The sequence below is a fragment of the Notolepis coatsorum genome (assembly GCF_963971535.1).
Source record: "Notolepis coatsorum genome assembly, chromosome: 1".
NCBI classification, from domain to species: domain Eukaryota; kingdom Metazoa; phylum Chordata; class Actinopteri; order Aulopiformes; family Paralepididae; genus Notolepis; species Notolepis coatsorum.
In genome coordinates this window covers 69145838-69165879 of record NC_140165.1, presented here as the reverse complement: position 1 = coordinate 69165879, position 20042 = coordinate 69145838, and the positions used below count along the sequence as shown (strand labels likewise).

The 20042-nt window shown below is 46.8% G+C and overlaps 1 protein-coding gene across 1 annotated transcript in view; it reads right to left on the bottom strand.

Moving 5' to 3' along the window:
- The window catches only part of kynu (kynureninase), a gene marked incomplete at its 3' end in the record, with an annotated part of 52512 nt that extends 44407 nt beyond the window's left edge, over window positions 1–8105 (bottom strand). Inside the window, exons 1-2 of the mRNA XM_084324464.1 lie at window positions 7895–8105; window positions 3956–4076 (exon numbers count right to left, since the gene is read on the bottom strand). Of these exons, the coding sequence (XP_084180590.1) occupies window positions 3956–4076; window positions 7895–8066 (293 nt within the window). The 5' untranslated portion in view covers window positions 8067–8105. The remainder of the gene's footprint in view (window positions 1–3955; window positions 4077–7894) is intronic.
- Window positions 8106–20042: the final 11937 nt, after the last annotated feature.

Here is a 20042-nt window from a genome sequence, read left to right as displayed (position 1 = left end):
TGGCGACCATCCCAGGAGAAGCCCAAGAAATGACATTAGGACTAGTCTGGCGCTTCAAAACAGACTCGCTCCATTATAAACACACACCCCTGACCAAGGAGCAGGGAAGGTCGACTGCACTACCGACCACCAGACGGAGTGTATACAGAACACTCGCCAGACAATATGACCCGTTGGGATGTATTCTACCTTACACCACCAGGGCAAAGATGATTGTAAGAGCGTTATGGGACAAGGACCAGGGCTGGGACGACCCCATACCCGAACACCTTGCATCCACATGGAGAGAGTGGGAGACGGAACTCAGCTCACTCCCAGGTGTCAACATACGCCGCAGCTACTTCCCACCCACAGTGAGGTCGGAGACGTGCCAGATGGACCTGCACGTCTTCAGCGACGCCTCCGAAGTAGCCTACGGTTCGGTGGCCTACTTGCGTGCCCGAGAGGAGGGAGGAGAAATACATACTGCTTTCATCCTGGCTCGCTCAAGAATAGCCCCACGAAAGCAACAATCTATCCCGCGTCTAGAGCTCTGCGCAGCCCTAGCAGGAGCGCAACTCGCCACGTTAATCCAACGTGAACTCACCATTCCGGTGCAAAGAACAATCTTGTGGTCAGACTCCACGACAGTACTCACATGGATCCGGTCTGATTCGTGCAGATACAAGGTCTTCGTGGGAGTCAGAGTCACAGAGATTCAAGATTTAACAGAAGTAGCAAGCTGGAGGTATGTGGACACAAAACACAACCCAGCTGACGTCATCACCCGGGGAATGTCCCTGGATGACCTCACCCGTCACAACCTATACAGTGACGGGCCAGAGTTCCTCAAGCTCCCGGAAGAAGAGTGGCATACACCCACCCCACGGGAAGCGAGTAAAGAGGAGGCAGAAAACAAGAAATCTATGTTCTGTGGATTGAACACACTCGTCTCCACAGACCCCGACATAGACGATTGCCTTACCCTAGAGAGTGCGCAGCTAAAGACATTCCTGTGGCACCACCCAGAGGTTCAGCTCACTACTGACATTACAGCAGCTGACTACGAAGAAGCAGAACTTCTTCTACTACAACGAGCCCAGAGAGACTCGTTCCCCGATGAGCTAGACTGTCTACAGGGAGCAAAGCCCGTCCCATCAGACAGCAGACTGCTCCACCTAGCCCCCGAGAGCGACGCCCATGGTCTCATCAGAGTGGGTGGTCGTCTGCGGAGAGCTCCAGACTTACCGGATGACGTCAAGTACCCAGTCTTAAACAGCCGACACAAGGTCACAGAGCTGATCATAAAGAAATACGACGAGGATGTGCATCACGCCGGGGCAGAGAGAGTCTTCGCGGAGATCAGACGTCGTTATTGGATACTGCAAGGGAGAGAAGCAGTGCGGCGCTTCCAGCGAACCTGTCTAGACTGTCGTAAGTGGCGAGCGCAGCCCAGTATACCCCGGATGGCTGACCTACCTCCCTGTCGCCTCAGACTCGGCGACAAGCCTTTTCACTCCACCGGTATGGACTGTTTCGGCCCGCTGTATATAAAGAAAGGAAGAGGAACCGAGAAGCGGTGGGGTATTGTATTCAAATGCATGACCACCCGAGCGATGCATATAGAACTCCTTCCAACCATGAGCACAGACTCATTCCTTATGGCCTTCCGAAGATTCACATCGCGGAAAGGCAAACCGTCTATATTATTGTCTGATCACGGGACAAACTTCAAAGGCGGAGAAAGAGAGCTGAGAGAGAGCTTCCAAGCTATGGGCCCAGAACTTAAGACCCACCTCGCTCCATCCCAGATTGACTTCCAGTTTAATCCCCCGAACGCACCTCACTTCGGTGGAACTTGGGAACGAGAAGTACGTTCAATAAAGACAGCCCTGTACGCCGTGCTTGGGGCCCAGACCGTGGCGGAAGAAGTCCTAATGACAGTCCTCACGGAGATCGAGGGAGTATTGAACTCAAAGCCCCTCGGTTACGTCTCAAGTGATGTAGCAGATGTCGACCCAGTCACCCCCAACACACTCTTGATGGGGCGGCTGGACCCCGCGCTACCACAGACAATGTACAGGCCTGAAGAAGCGAACGGCCGAAGAATGTGGAGGTACAGTCAAGTATTGGCTGACAAGTTTTGGAACAGCTTCCTACTCCACTATCTACCGTCTCTACAGACCCGCCAGAAATGGGTGAAAGAGAGAGACAATTTGACAGAAGGAACAGTCGTCATGATTATCGACCAGTCACTACCCCGAGCTATGTGGCCGGCTGGCCGCGTAAGCAAAGTGATCACCGGTGCCGACGGAAAGGTCCGAGCAGCCGAAGTGCTCGTCCAAGGACGGATCTACACCCGACCCGTGGCGAGGCTAATAGAACTGCCAAGGCTCCCCGATACTATCGATGGCGACCATGACCCCATGACTTTGTGAACTGCCCGACCCCTCACAACAGACATTGAGTAGTGGACAGTGCGGTTAATCTGTCTCTGCTTAGCTAATTAGGTGGGACTAATTAGGGGGCGGCTGTTACAAAGGATCAGATTAAACCGAATATATATATTTATTGATTGATATATATTGCATAGTATTTGTATATCGTTTGATATCCCTTGTATATTCCTTGTACATATACACGGAATATCCCTTTAGTGCAGACCATAATATTTCATTCTCCTATTGGACAGCGGTCCACAGGCGCCAGAGCCATGCCTCCGGAGTCAGGTTCAAAGTCACCGTCAAGACATGTCTGGACATGCCCGGCCTTGCCCAGGGCTACGAGACAGAAATGAGGCTGGCACTAGATTGTTCACCGTGCATATAAATATGGCGCAGGTGAATACAGAAGCACTTAGTCAGAAGTCAAGAGTTACCCAATAAGTTGAAGCCTCACCCACGATACTCCGTGCGGTGAAGTATGGCCTGTTTGGCCCCCAAATAGAGCATTGAGACCGCGTGCGAATTAATAACTGAGTTGTCAGAGTTTGGCGCTATACCGTCGAGTGCGACATATTTCTATTAAGTCAGTAATAGTCTATTTGTGTATAGTGTATCGTGCGGCTAAAGTTCTACAGTGACCAGCATCACCAACGCTTCCTCGTATCAGCTAGAGTGCTTATCCAGGCTGGGCTGCTTTCATGGCGCTTTCACCCGAGGAGACCTAGACGAGAACCGTGTGGACATGTACACTGGATTAATCTACCCGACGACTACATAGCCCTTTGCGGCTGGATTATATTTGCTTTGGTCCTGTGATTTATGGAGTGGAGAATCGCCGACGCCTACACGTGTGGGATTTACCCTGTGAGGAGCCAGGTCGAGTCGGCGCCTCAGAGAGCCTGAGGCCGGCTAGCTTTCTTCACTGTGGAGCTACAGTCTACGGAGAACAGCTGTATTCGTCTGTGGATCAAGAGACTATTGCACCGTCTCCTGTACTTGGAGTCTCCTTAGTCATCGTTGACCAGACTCTCTACTACCGACAGATCCTCTACCCCTGCTGGCTTACAACCGGGGGGACCCTTCCAGTATCTCCCGCTATATATTACTAGTGTACCATAGATATAATTCCCTAAGATTCAGGTTGTATAATTACCTCCTGCGTAACCAGAGAATGGACATTCATTATTGATTTGCCTACGCACATTCCTTTGCCTTATAAGCGCATCCAAAGTATAATAGAGAAGTATATTATGTACCTTTTGCTGCAATAAATACTTGATTATACCTTTGTGTGGAACCGATTCAATGTGGGAAGTGTTCATCATATTTATATATCATGTACTGTATGGCCAGTAATTAAAGTACATAAAGCGGTAGTGGTTTAATGATACCATACTTATCAATACAGTCAGGGAATTGTACCCCTCAGTTACAGTATCTATCTTCTTGTCTGACTTTGGAGAAAACGGTTAGAGCATCTCCCATAATGTTGGCGTGTTCCTTTAAATCTTTAGGTAAATGTAGTTGTATACGTTTTGGCCCATTTCTCCAGCTCCTCGTCGATATACTTCTTGGCCATCTTGGGCTGAAGTCCCAGTGAGTTCCCCACAAAGTAGATGCATTCTTTAGTACCGTCGACGAGCGAGAGGTCAGCTGCAGAGACACAAGAGGCAAATACCATTACATTTGAGACAAGTCAAGTCAAGTCAAGTCAAGAGTTTTATTTGTCACGGCATACGAGTATACAATGAAATGCGGGTGGTCTTGCCCGCAACGATGTGCAATACAGTGGGTACAACATATAATAGAATCCAATACAAAAAATGTGTGCAATAACAGGTAACAGGTAACATAGTGTGACATCAAAATCGGTATCTGTACATAGTTATTTACAGAGCATATAGGACATGCTAGGTAGCTTGGTAGTGCAATACACTGTTACTGTTGCTAATACTGTTTTAAAGTGGCCTTTCCTTTTGGCAATAAGTGTGAGTGTGTGCGCATGAGTGTGTGCCCGCTCATGTTGAAGTGTTAAAGTGGCTGCTAGTGTGTGAGCGTGCACAGCGTGCGTGTCGTGTGTGTGCTCATGTGTGCTTATGTGTGGATAGTTCAGTGTTCTGTGGTACTCAATGTTCATTGTTCAGGACTCTGATGGCCTGGGGGAAGAAGCTAAGCCTAAGCCTCTCTAAGCCTAAGACTGTGTTATTTCTAACTACCATAGTGTTTCTATACTTGTATCACTGTACACATTAATACTACAACCAGTGGTTCAGTGGTGATTTCGTAAGGGATTGCATAAATGTTCCCTCGCTAATAAAGATGATGCCTAAATGCCTCTAGGAATGGAATGTAACACGTTTCATTCGCAGGTTTTGTGTTGAATGGTCCAACTGTAGTATTTGAACACACCCGACGACCTGAGCTATTGTTATGCAAAGTAGCCAGGTGCGTACTTGGCGCAGAGTCGAGGGGCCATTCTTGCGTGCACGCGCGTGCACATCCGTGCATGTGCGTGCACGTGCGCATGCTCAAAAAGCAGATGGAACGACGTGCAACCCCGTCCCATGACCACTGCACCACTGACTACAACTCTGTACATACATCGATTAGTACTATTACTCACTCAGTAGTACTCATTTATATCTTTTATACCCGATTGAATCACCTGTACATTGTATATAACTATTGCACTTTACTGCTATATTTGGTTGGATGCCAAACTGTCGTTGTGCTGCATAATGACAATACATTTGAATCTAATCTAATACAATATAATTAATCGGTTTAAATCGATAACCGATATTGACTTATGGCAGACATCCCGGTATCAGCTGGGTAGGGTAGGGTAATAGTACAAAGACATAAATATAGGCAATACAGGGATCATATCTGAATATAAAAACATTTGGGGAAAAAAGTGTAAACAATATAATGAATATACAAATATGAGAAGACATAGAAACATTTGAAGTGTTGCTGAAGTGTGCAATCGTGAAAGAACTATTTATGCAGACAAAATTTGATTAAACTTCAATTTCATGAAAAATAAAAAGTGAATTATGAGCTGCACTATGAATCTCTATAGACCACACTTCCGGTATTCTGAGGCCCTGTCCACACGAGGGTTTGGATTTAATATGACCGAAGTTTGAAAAAATAAAACTCCGTCCACACGGTGAACACAGGTGGACAACCGTGTATAACTGCGTACTCACGGCAGAGCTGGGATCCCAGCAACCGATACATTTAGTACAATGTAATACAATGCCAAAGCAGTAGGCGGCGATGTTGTTCAGACATGAAGGCCATTTCAACCAATCAGAAAAGGCTGTACGCTCACTAAACTTCCTGTTGGGTCGCGATCTGCCATTAATTAACTGAAGAAGAAGAAGTAAACTTCCTGTTTAGAAGCACAGCTGGACTGGATCATTTTGCCAACGGAACATATTATTTTCAGCAAAGAAAGAAACTGCAATAAACAAACGGATACATTCACTGTGTTCTGCCTCTCATTTTGTTGATGAAACAAAACCATCAGCAACACAATTTACCACCAAGAGCGGATAGTTTAGTCTCACAAAAGACCGCCGGTGTTGTAGCTACATGCTAATGTGAATGGCTATATCCATGTATAGTATATAGCTTAAATGCTAACGTAATGACTGTGGTAACGTTACCGATATGAAATGGATGTAAACGTTATTTAACACATTGCAGAATGGGTACAATACAATACGGCTCAATACAAACAATTGTTAAGGGGATGCAGTCTGGACTGGGTTCCTTATAACAATAACTTGACAACACATGAGTTTAGTTTAGCTGCAGGCTGCAGCTACATGTTTACTCTCAGCGTCAGGTCAGGAATGCGACAAGACATCAGTCGATCACAACACTCTTCAACACAGACGATACGTTTCGAACAAAAGTTTGTTACAATCATTTTCATATAACGCTACTTGGGACTGCTGTAAACACTGGTGTAGTTGGCTCTGCTATAATCTCTCTACCCCGCGGTCTGCCGTGAACATGGGGAATAATTGCGACAGCTCTGCTGTAAACACTGGGAATAACCTCGGTTGCTATGCCCACACGCAACTGCAAAACCGCACAACTCCACCCTGGCCACCGGTTTCAAAGACCGCGGTTGCAGTGTAGCAAATCCCCGGTTGTGTGTGGCCGAACAGTGCAACTGCGCACATACAATCACGGTTACATTAAAACCAGCGTTCGTGTGGACGGGGCCTGAGTTCATGGGAGAGGGGGGGGGGGGGGATGAATGAATGTGGATGGTGCAGTGATCTGAATGAATGAATGAATGAAAACTTTATTAACAGATTGCAGAATGGGTACAATACAGTACGGCTCAATACACACAATTGTTAAGGGGATGCAGACCAGAGAAAGACTTTCGTCTTGTTTACATCAGGGTCCCCCATTTTCAATTCATAGTCTATAAAGTTTGCACTGATTCGAGTTGCACAGGAATATAGTGGCAACCAGCGGGTGTACTGTATATACTGTACTGTACTCACCAGCCACTATACACTACTGTACTGTATACAGTACTGTACTCACCAGCCACTATACTGTACTGTATACTATACTGTACTCACCAGCCACTACTACTGTACTGTATACTATACTGTACTCACCAGCCACTACTACTGTACTGTATACGGTACTGTACTCACCAGCCACCAGTGTTAATTTTGGCAGCTATTTAAATTTTAGTTTTAGTCTTTAGCCTTTTTCGTTTTAATCATATTTAGTCACCTTTATTTATTTTTTGTTTAGTCAGTTTTAGTCAACTACAGGTCTGAGCATTTTAGTCTTAGTCAGTTTTAGTTTCGATTTTGTCTTTTTTGTTTTAGTCTAGATTTAGTCGCAGAAAACGGATGACATTTTTGTCTAGTTTTCGTTAATGAAAAAAAAAGGCATTTTATTCTCTTGTAATGCAATTCTGTGTGCCACTACAGTCAGTCAAATTCACATTCATTTCTATTGGGATCATAGATTCATGTAGACGCCCCTCTCCCCACTCCCCCCATAACGTAATGAGTTAAAGATGTAAACAGTTAAAGACCCTCACCAGTCTTAAAATAACAAAAACAGTAAAGTAAACCGAACGTGAAGCAGACATGACCCCTGGTTGTACAAAAATTATATTATATATACATTATAGAGCATAGAAGTGCTCCACATAAATACACCATAAGACATAATCAAACCAATAGTTTTAGTCTTAGTCATGTGTCAAATGCTCCTTTTTCGTTTATCATATTTAGTCATCTTCATTTATTTTTCATTTTAGTCTTAGTCAGTTTTAGTCTCGATTTTGTCTTTTCTGTTTTAGTCTAGATTTAGTCAGGGGAAAAAGCTTTGTTGACGACCATATTTAGTCATAATTTTCGTTGACAAAATTAACACTGCCAGCCACTATACTGTACTGTATACGGTTCTGTACTCACACGGGGGAAGGTCCGACACTTTCGGCACCAGAAACTCGTCCCGCAGATGCCTCAGTTCGTCCCGTCGGTCCAGATAAGCGGCCACGTCGCCGGAGGTCGGAGCGCAACCCAGCGCGGCTGAGACGCGCTCTAGCGCGACGCTGGGAGATGGCGCGCCGGCGAGCGGGTCCATGTAGTGTTCCTCCTGGACTGGGACAGCACAGCAGCCTGCGGACAGTGTTCCTGGACTGGGACAGCAACCTGCGGACAGTGTTCCTGGACTGGGACAGCAACCTGCGGACAGTGTTCCTGGACTGGGACAGCAACCTGCGGACAGTGTTCCTCCTGGACTGGGACAGCAGCCTGCGGACAGTGTTCCTCCTGGACTGGGACAGCAGCCTGCGGACAGACAGACGAGGGGATCAATATCAACTGGAGGAATGTGATGAAGTTACTGTCGGACGAGTGGCGCCGGAAACAGGGGGGCCTCCTTCCCCTCAAGTTCGAAACTCACATAAGCTCCCGCACAGTCTCTATAGTTTGTAAAGGAAAGTGCCCTTTCAACCCTATGTGTCAACAATCATCAGCTAATCATTGTCTCTGAGTGTGCTAGCCTCTGTCAGGTGATGACGGGGGACAGAGAGATATGAAATCGACTGCCCATAATAATATATAGCCTTTCCTCAGTATGGTTGACCAGTAAAATGCAAATGACGTGGAATATAATTTATAGGACAACCTCACTCTATATAGGTGATTAGGTCTTTAGAATGCCATATGCCATAAATGTCATGATGTCATGTATGTCATAAATGTATGTCATAAATGTCACTATGAATTGAAAATGGGGGACCCTGATGTAAACAAGACGAAAGTATTTCTCTGGTCTGCATCCCCTTAACAATTGTGTGTATTGAGCCGTACTGTATTGTACCCATTCGGCAATCTGTTAAATAAAGTTTTCATTCATTCATCATTCATTCAGAAGATCAGAAAAGTGAAATATCTACTCGCTCTCCTTCTTTCCTCTAGAGGGCAGTAAGGTCTCACAAATCAGATATCATAGTGCTTGCTGACAGTACTGTTACATCTAGACATTTTCAATCAATCAATCAATAGTGAACCATAGATATAATGTACACTGATTCTTGAGAGTCGGGACAAAACACTTTTTAATATTATATTTTGAGAATGCACACTATATTGATTAGAGTTGTATATTCATGTAGAGAAAGGTTTGAGCTATTTAACCATGCAAAGAAAAACATTTTCAACAAATTCACATGTTTCCCTTTGAAACTTGATTTGTGTTAACTCCGTCAGACACATAAAAAAGTATATAATTCTAATTATTCCAGTCCAACAAGAATCTAAAGTTCTGAAGTATGTTGTAATAGTGTTTAGTTACTCTGGTATGCAATCAAATATAATATATAAACCTCAGGTGTAATTTCACACTATTCTGAAAACCCAGATTTAGAAATATTTGCATTTTCAAACTTTGTTTTTAATTTTTAGATGATAAAAAAAATATCATTAAGTAAATAAGACAAGAGAATGAAGATCTGATGCTCCTTTATTACTTAAACAACATAAACTGAAGAAGGAATTTGTATTTCCCCCAAAATTAACAAAAACAAACATCTGACGGTGTTGACCAAGATCTGACGGTGTTGACGAGAAACTGACGGAGTTGACCAAATTGTATGCATCTCTGATAAATGAACACATGCATTTTTTAAACAGATGGAAGTGACAATGATAAGAACTAATAACTCCTTATCTTATACTGAACATTTTGTTAACTCAATTGTAATAACAACAAACTTTACATACACCTTTCCAACTATTACAAAATGCACTGTTTCCAACAACAAAAACAGTAATGGAGACCAGGACCCCTTCTCCTCATCCCTGTTTTCATCTACCCAACATCTACACCACTTCCTGATCTCCACTTTCTCACCCACTTCCCCTCTTCGTTTCATTCTGCATTTCCGATTAGTTTCACTATATGTCTTGAACTGGGCAGAAACAGAACCTTTTCTGTTGGACCATGGGGATGCAGAAATTCCACTTTCACATCTTGTTGATCAGTATCCACATCGATGGGGGACCCCTTCGCAGGGCAGGACTGGGGGAATTATTCAGGCCAGGAAATATAGTGCGAAATATAGCCCAAGTCAGGCCACTTTTTAAGCCCACCAGGAAGATTTTTGTTACAAAGACTTAATTCCCTGCATGCTGGTGCAGGACTTTTAAAATGTTTACCCTTTAAATGCCATTGTTTGTGATGGCATCACAAATTATTGTTAAAAAAACACACAAACATTTAAATATTTTCAGACAGACAGAGCTCCCGATGGCCAGTCCGGGCCTTCGCCATACATGGATGCCAACATGAATCTGAAGGAAATCCTAACATGCAAGGTGTCTAAATGATGTTTCTTAATGTGGAATTTAAATATGAGTACATTTTTGGGATAGGATAACTCTAACCTACATAATTTTGTATTGCAAAATTTCCAAATGTACCCATCCCCTTTCGAAGATTTGAAAAGATATGGGAAATCATTTATAATGACAAAGCCATCATTAGCACTATCCATCATCACACATCGTCACACGTGCAGAGTTCAGGAAGAAATCCTGTGTTATACCCTGTAGGAATGTTGGCTTTTTCTGAGGATGCTCCCTTTCTCTCATTAACTTAGAGGTTAACCCAAAGTCTTTAATTTGTTGAAGAAGACGATACTTTTTAAGAATCGTGCCTGATGACACACTCAGTGCTGGTTTTTGGCGCCGTGGGCCAGGAGTTTGTTTGTTTGTCTTCAGCTCTCTTCTGAGGATGTGGTGGAATAGCAGGGCCTTTTGGATATTTTCTTTTTTTTTATATTATCTTTTCCCCCCTCCTTTTTCCCGATTTTTCTCCCATCCCACTGTTAGTCGTTATGCCAATTCCCAACCCCCTTCGTGGTTGTTGCGCACCCCCCCCCCCTACTGTTGGTCCGGGAGGCCAGAGACTGTCACATGCTTTCCTCCGACACATGTGCAGCCAGCCTGGCAGCGCAGATTCTCACCGGGAGAGTGTAACGTGTGGAAGGTCACACTACCTTTCTCCAGATCCTACCCACGCTGTGCAGGCACCCCGACCGAACTGTAGGGGTCGCTGTCCACAACGCCCAGGACCCACCCACGGCTTCCCTCCCCCTAACTCAGCCAAACGAGTTAGTATAGCGATCAGCCCAAGCCAAGGCAATGCTGACTCTCCGGGAGTCGAGACCGCAGCCTCTTGCATTGGTGACGAGCACAATCTCCGCTACGCCACCTGACCGCCAACCCTTTTGGATTGTCTGATTCCTTACTTTGCTTCCTGATAGCATATTCTTTCTTTCCGTGCCTGGAGAGTCCAGTGGTGATGTATTTGTAGCCTTTTTTCAGCACATTATTGTTTTTCTCAGGTTGTTTCGTTGCTTTGTTACATTTGTAATCTTCTCTTTTAAAGTTTGTATTTCTCTTGAATGCCTTTTTCGCGTTTTACTTTGTTTCTGTTCCTGTCTGAGAGACTCTCTGCGCTGTCTGGCATTGTTATCTAGAATATCCTGATCTGGGGGGGTGTCTGTCTCCAACACCGCACCTTCACAGGACCTTTTCTTTCTGCACCTTTTCTGGACCTCTCTCCAATATTTTCTCCGATACCTCTGTGCCCTGTCTCCCATCTTGTCTATTTCTATTACCTTTTTGTCTTGAACCCTCTTTTTCCACCCTTGTCTTTCCTGCTCTTGCAAGGCATGTTTGCTCTCTTCGTCACTGTGTAATTTTTCTCTTCTCTTTCATTGGTACTCTCTATTTCTTCTCCTTCGCTCCTCAACTGACCATTTTTGTCTAGCCATGCTTTCCTATAATACAAAAGTCATGAAAATTTATTAGAATAAGACTATAAAATCAGGTGTCTATTTACTAAACATGATTGATTGATTGACGTTAAAGCTACAGTGCATAGTTTCTACAACTAGATGTTGCAAACATCTTCACACTGCAGACAAAATCCATGTTCAGTGGGAGAAAATTCAAGAAGACAGTCATTCCAATAATCCTAGGGTATATTACAACTGATAAGGTGTGACAACTGACTAGCAAAGAATTATCCTGTTGATCACTCCATATACCATAATGAATTACACTATGGATGGAAAGTCAGAGAAAGGATGATGCAGCAATCTAGACAAGCATGAACCAGTCCTATATTAAGAATTATTATAAAGATATTAAGATGAAATATCCACAGTTTACCACCGTGCACCTTTGCTCTGATGATCTAAGTAAACAGTAGGTTATGAATATAACCGTGTTCTATGAGTATAGTGACGCTCAGCGTCTACTGCACATATTCTCACTCCAGTGCTGTGCACTGAATAAAAACTCACAATATGTACCTTTACATACCAACATCCGTCTGGCCACACCCCCCGCTACCTATATAAGCAGGGGTGTGGCCACACACTCATCTCCTTCTCAATCTTTCACCACAAGGCAATATCAAGGGCCACAGTGGCGTCTAGACGCTGAGCGTCACTATACTCATATTCATAACCTACTGTTCTATGTCGTATAAGCTTCCGCTCAGCGTCTACTGCACAACGGGAGCTGAGCGGGAGCTGATGCTCGACAAATGTACCCCACTGAGGCCCCCCACAACCATCAGAACCGGGGAGGACCAAGCCCCCCGACCCTCCCTAATGGAGGGATACCCTCCCTATTGGAGGACGGGAGGAAGACGGATCCGACCGTGCGAAGAGGAACTCGAGCAACTCAACGCACAGGGTGAGCAGACCGTGGCTCGACCCCACGACTATGCACACGCACAACCCGCATGCCACCAGGGAACGAACAGAAGGAACAAACCTCGTTACCGCTTCCAAAATCACGGGGGCAAGAGCAAAGCTCAACCCCGTGGCAAGGCCGTAGCAGCGGAGCGCGAAGGAAGACCCAGACCCAGAAGGGACTGGATCCCCCCGGAAAAAGGGGGCCCGGAGAGGCCAATGACGCCACAGCATCAAGACCTCACCAGGCGGTCACTAGTGACACCGCCCCCCACATCGCCAGCGTATTCGGACAGGGCCCATCCAAGAGCAGGCCCTTCTCCCCACTAGCACGCCGCCTGGCTCACTGACCCTGGCATACTCAGGCAGTCAGCATGGCTGTAACTCGAAGCACTCAAGAGGCTACACTACAGCGGGAGCAGGCAGCGCACCGGGGAGACGACCTCCAGAAGAGGCCGATCCCTCAATCCAGGCAGCAGGCACTTGACCCGAGCCTGGAGCACTGCGGACGAGACAGGCGCCAAAGGGGTCAACTGAAAACAGCACCCCGGCGGAAGGGGCGTATGCTGGCATTGTTGAGCACCATGTCAAAGCCTCCACCAAAAAATCCCAGACGCTCTAGAGGGGCCGAGGCAGAGAAGGCTGACACGATTGGCAGACGCCATGAACGTGCAGGGGCACACTCAACCGGGTAACCCGGGAGTTGACTCCGCTCCAACACACCAGGGAATCAACCACCCTCTTGAATGAAAAGATTAATGAAAAAGTTTATTTTTGGACATGTTATTCTCCATATTTCTCCAAACAACTCACGATATCTTGTTCCGTCGAACCAAACAATCATAGCAACAAATTAAAAAAAAACATTAAAAGAAAAACATTAAAAAAATAAAAAAAATAAGGAATTATAAACAAAAGGTCAAGAGCAATGTGTTTGGTTAGCAGACATGTCCAAAAAAGGAGTAGAGGGAAGCTAAGCTTATTGATCCCTACCCCCTTACATTTATATTTGTTCTTCCATTAATTTTACTAGATATAACATAATTTAGTGTATTACAATATAGAATATACTTTTACTTATATTAAAAAAAAAAAACAAGAAAAGAAAAAAACTTGATTCACTTGACAGCAGTGAATATAGTACAGCACTACATACACAATATAACATAACTTTGTTTATCCTCAATACTCATTTCTGTATTTTTAGCTGCTTTTTAAATTGTGCCACATGTTTACTCTGTTTGATGTATTCGGGTAAATTATTCCACAACTTCACTCCACACACCGATATGCACATGCTTTTCAGCGTGGTGTTTACCATTGGTTGTTTAAGATTCCCTCTCCCTCTTAAGTTATATTCTCCTTCCCTGTCTCTGAACCATTTTTGAATGTTGCCTGGGATTAGTTTATATCTGGCTTTGTATACAATGAGGGCAGTTTTGTAATCCACTAGGTCCATAAATTTCAATACTTGTAGCGTTATAAATAAGTTATTGGTGTGTTCATAATATCCTACATTGTTGATTATTCTTATTGCTTTTTTTTGCATGGTGCATATTGGCTGTAGAGTGCTTTTGTAGGTATTACCCCACACCTCCGCACAGTAGCTCATATATGGTAGGAAGAGTGTACAGTACAGTGTATACAGTGTTTTTTGGTTTAGAATGTGTTTTATCTTGCATAGAACACCAACACTCCATGCCAATTTAGTCCTGACATATTTGATATGAGGTTGGTTCAACATGCGGTGGTTGTTCCTATAACCCCTCAGGAAAAAACTCCAAAACACACCTGCGTGTATACACTGGCTATACCGCAGTACAAGTGTTTTAGTTTTCAAAAAGGGGTTATCCCAGGCCTACGGGTCGACGAAAACAACTTCGGACCGGGACGTACACAGGGATGCCAGAGGAGTACTATAAAAACCACCTCAACAGCCCCCTCTCAGCCATACGTAAGCGGGAGAAGAGAGGGGCGAAAAGAATGGAGAACGAACATCTCCATAATATCAAACCCTGTGACACCCGGGCCGACCCGGCATTTTTCCCCCTGATAAAAGCACAGGTCCCTCAGGGTACCAGAACAGCAGATCTGCGGGTTAACTGACCTGGACCAGCGTGACCAGAACCAGTCCCGTGCCCTAATCACGCGAACATCCCGAACTCTAGGAGGGGGGGGTAGGTACGTGTGTCGTTCTAAAACATTATAGAGGGCGCCACCCAGACGGTCCCATTCGTACCGCGCTCAGTGGCCCACCCCCAGGGCGTGAGACCCCACTACCTATGCTTTGATCTATTCCGTTAACATCCCCCAGATATGAATGAGAATTCGTCGAGACAACCTAGTAAACTGGCGCTCGGAAGAGACAAACTCCATCCCAGTTGCCCCATAAAAAGGCTGTTTTAATGATGAGCAACCAAGGCGCACAAGCCTCATGCGTGATTCCTATCAGAAACACCCAGGGCCAGCACTATGTACACGTCGAGACCCAAAACACATCAATGGATAGTCTAACAAGACACCAGATACCGTTCCTCCAAGCCGCCTGGGGGAACGACAAGAAGCCGCTTTTTTTATTTTACATTTTTTCAGAAAAAATAATACAGACATGGGTCCCATGCGACGTGGCTGAGGGAAAACACCACCCCGTCAACCACACTTCATAAGAGGGGACGGTGAGCGACGTACCCCTATGACGGGGAGAAACCCATGACTCAACAGACCTGTAAGGCGAGGAGTCAGGGCAACCCTAAAAAATACCCTGTCCACCTACTCCAAAAAGGAGAGGACGGGGAACCCCCAGAGAGACTTCCCACGTGAGCTGTATAGATTGAAAAGACATATTGCAGCATTGAGCTATGTAACAATTGGGTTAGGACTCTCTGAGGAGGAGCTCTGAACTCCCCGAGGAGAAGACTCCAAACACCAGAGGAGGAGGCTCTGACCCAATACACACACTACCAGTAGGGAGAAGCGCAGAAGAACCACGTCTCTACTGCGTTGCATCACCCACCAAGCTCAATAATGGAATTGAATTGAATCGAATACACATACAACAGAGCAGAACTCCTTTTCGAAGTTCTACTCACCTTGACAATCTGAGGAGGAGGCTCTGAAACTCTGAGGAGGCTCCCTCACTGGGAGGGAGGGTCCGAACTCACAGAAGGCTCTTCTCCCTGAAGAAGAGCTCTGTGAGGAGGAGGCTCTGAAAACTCCCTGAAACAGAACCATAACATGGAACCTGAACAACTCACGGAAGCCTTACCAATAGAAACGCGCCCAGTGACGTACTCTATGGCGGGGGAATTTCCGCGGTGCACACGCCCAATCTTTCAGGGCGTGGGACCAGGAAACTCCCCCCCCCCCCCCCCTACCCTGTAACGTGCCGAACCAGCAACGTGACAGGAAGCACGAAGTACAGGGGGTTTTAACCCCTGCCCAAACAGGAAAAGGGGGAGGAAGGGTTTACCAGTTCACCACTTTATGACCCCTCACCCCTGATACGATGTAATGACAAAGTAGAGCCATGACACCAGTCATAGCATGCTACATGAAGCGTTTAACAGCTTCACATAGCTCATGTGCGAACCTGCTATCTGATTTTTACTAAGGAAAAACACAGAATAGAGAGGGCCCCTTTAAGAGCCCCGGTACCAGACTTACACATGTGCTTCTGTGGGCCAAAACCTAACCCAGTTGTGGTTCTCAACGACACACACAACCCTTCATCACAACAAAAAAGGGCAAAGTACACTCTTTACTACAGAGGAACGCCGTTTTTCATAACGAGAGAGACATAAGTCCTCGATTATGTATTGGCCACAGGCCTTGCTAAGCACATATGACAGTGACCAAACAACCCTTTCCCTAGGAAAAAAATCGTTTTCTCAAGCAGAAGCACAACCCCAGCAGTTTAAGCTGAGGGCTACATCGTATCCCCACAAACATAGTGACACAATATATTGTAAACAAAACTTGTTTGAGAGGAGGGGGGGAAGCCCCAGGGAAAAACCGGGGGGGTCACCCCTCCCTACCTTACCCTTGATACGACCAGGTTGAACAGGTACCCCTGTTAATATGTGAACACGCTGTTCATTGTCATCACAGGCTGAGAGAAGAATTTATTCCTCAATCACATGTCACTAAGCATAGCTTCACAGGTTAATTAACCCACTTAGTTGTGAGTTCAACCACGTTACTAACGTTACATGAAAACACATGTTCTCATCACAACTAAACCAGTTCATTTTTACACACATAAAAAACAACGCCGATTTTCTAGGTAGAGAGAAGCTATACCAGTGACAAGACAATTCACACACAACAATCACTACACAAGCCCCCCCAGAATTCATCCATGGTCAAAATCTCCACGGCGGGGAGAGACAACGACCCGGCCGCGGCGTGAGCGGACAACCGGGGGCGCGGTGCAAGCGATTGCGCCCTCCACGGCGCCCGGGGGCATGAACCGGCCACGGTGAGTGCGGAAAGCCAGGGGCGGGGAGGTAGGGGCGGCGCAAGCGCCCGCGTCCTCCCCGACACCCGGGGGCACAGACATCGACGAGGCCAACGGCGGCTCCGTCGTTGGCGGGTCCCGGGGTAGCGGCGGACGGCCTCGGCGGGGGGAGAGGGCCAGCTCTAAGGGCTGGGAAATGCCTACGTGGGCGGGTTCAATCTTGTGGTGGTTGTACCCCACCTCAAAGGCGAGCCTTCGCCAGTCCTCAGGGGCCTGTGGGCTAGGGTGTCCGGTGGATAGGTCATTCAGCAGCGTCGGACCCGAGTGACCAATCGCGACGTCCTCCAGGCGTAGACTGGAATCTGCAGTTCCGAGGGCCTGGATGTCGTGGTCGGAGGCCCGTTCCGAGCCCCTGTTGACGTAGTCGAGGTCCGGCTGTACAGCTCCGATGACGACGTTGGGCTTCCCGGCGACGTGTCTCGCGGCGCACTCGGAATCGTACGTGAGCTGTTGTCGTGCCGACCATGGCTCCGCTACTCTCGACTCAGAAAACGTGAGGGGTTTGTGGTCGGTGAAAGCTGTAAGAAGGCCGCCGTATGTCGCCTCATCGCGGACACATGCCAACGAAGCCCGTGTCTGTGCGTTTATTAGGCGGCCATGTCTAATGTCCACGAGTAGACCGTGTGCACCCAGGAAATCTGCCCCGAGTAGTGGGAACGAAATGTCGGCCGTGATGCAGTCCCACGTGAACCGCTGGCCCCCAAAACACAGTTCCATGGTCCTTGCACCGTAGGTGCGGATAGGGGTATCGTTGGCGGTCGTCAGGCGTGGACCTCTATCATCGCCGGCGGTGTCCTCTTTTGTAGCTGGCAGGACGCTCCTCTGAGCTCCGGTGTCGCAGAGGAATTTGCAACCGGAGAGTGTGTCTCTAATGAAAAGCAGCCGGTTCGACATACCTGCGCTCACCGCTGCTACTGGGCGCAGGTGTCTGCGTTTATGCGTTATGACGAAAGTGCAAGGGGAACGGCATCTTGTCGCCCTCGCGCCGAAACGCGCGTGGTAATAACACAGGCCTGCGGCAGCGCTGCTCCTGTCCTTCCTCGCCCCTCCCCCCTGCGGCGTGTAACCGTGAGTCGAGGCTATTAGCCCTGGGGCAAAGTGTCGAGTGGCCAGGTAGAAGCGGTCTGCCTCTTCTGCCAAAGCACGGGGATCAGTAGTCGCTGTATTGGCAAGTGCCGTCTGCACGTGTGGCGGCATGTGCCTGAGAAACAGTTCGATAAACAGGAAATCAGGCCGTTCTGCACCCAGCAGGTTTAACATCATCTCCATGTGCTCCGAAGGTTTGCTGTCCCCCAAGCCTCGTATAGCCAGCAAGCGTCGGGCCCGCTCTGACTGTGACAACTCGAATATTCTGAGTAGGTGCGTCTTAAACGCCTCATATTTATTCCGGGCAGGCGGAGCTGTTATGAAGCCTACCGTCCTCGCCGCTGTAGTGCTCCCGAGGCTCGAGACGACGTGGTAATATCTCGCGGCGTCGTCGTCAACCCCTCGTAGGGCGAACTGCGCCTCTGTTTGAGCGAACCACGCCGCCGCAGAATGCTCCCAAAACTCCGGCAATCGAAGAATAACGGCATCGTTTGCCATGTTCGGTTCGGTCCCTGATACTTCAGCGAGACCAATGTCGGGGTCACCAGTGTAGTGCCGAGAGATGGGAGTCGGAGACGGTAGCTCGAGGTAGAGCGAACAGCATTTATTCAGTACACAAAAACCACATGCTACTGCTACGTTGCGTGCAGTCGACTGACCTGTGGTGGCAGGAAGTGCCACCTCATATAATGTTCGGGCGGAACTCTTGTTCCTAACAATAGTTCCGTGGGTGAATTATGTACAATTAACAATCACTACAATATTTAGATATATAGAGCAGCCCTGTCCCAGAAGCAGAAACCAGACAAACACATTGACTCACTCTTATCAACATACAAACATGTCTTTTGTCTGTCCTCCCATTGCTGTGTCTGTCCTCCAGGGGGCGGCAAAGCATAAAACACAAAACAGAGACGACACTGATGTCAATAGTCCGAATGAATGAATGAAAACTTTATTTAACAGATTGCAGAATGGGTACAATACAGTACGGCTCAATACATACAATTGTTAAGGGGATGCAGACCTGAGAAAGACGTTTGTCTTGTTTCCATCAGGGTCCCCCATTTTCAATTCATATAGACATTTATGACATACACAACATACATGACATTTATGGCATAGGGACATATAGGTATTTAGTACTGATACATTTGTGACATAAACGGTATTCAAATATACAGTACTGTTACCCCTAGATCCTGACAGAGTATATACATATGATGGGGAGGGGACTGTACATTAGGAGGGGGTGGGTGGGTGGGAGAGAAATATACATACGGCGGGGAGGGAATATATACATGCGGTGGGGAGGAGACTGTCTATTAGGAGGTGGTGGGGGTTTTGGGCATTTACGGTGGCCAGTTTCGAATTGCAGCCTCCCGTAGGTGCTCTTTAAGAGCGGTTTTGAATGTGGGTAGGGATTCACATTCCTTTACAGCTTTGGGTAGGGCGTTCCACATTGTTGTGGCATAATTGCGAAACGTATTTAGTCCCTTGTTTGAGCCGAATCTGGGTTTAACATGATTTTTTTTTTTTTTTTTTTTTTAATCTTTCTTCCCCTCCTTTTTCCCGATTTTTCTCCCATCCCACCCTTCCTGGTCGTTGCGTACTTTCCCCTACTGTTGGTCCGGGAGACCGGAGACTGTCACATGCTTTCCTCCGACGCATGTGCAGCCTGGGGCAGGCCAACCTGGCCGCGCAGGTTCTCACCGGGGAGAGTGTAGCGTGTGGGAGGCCACAC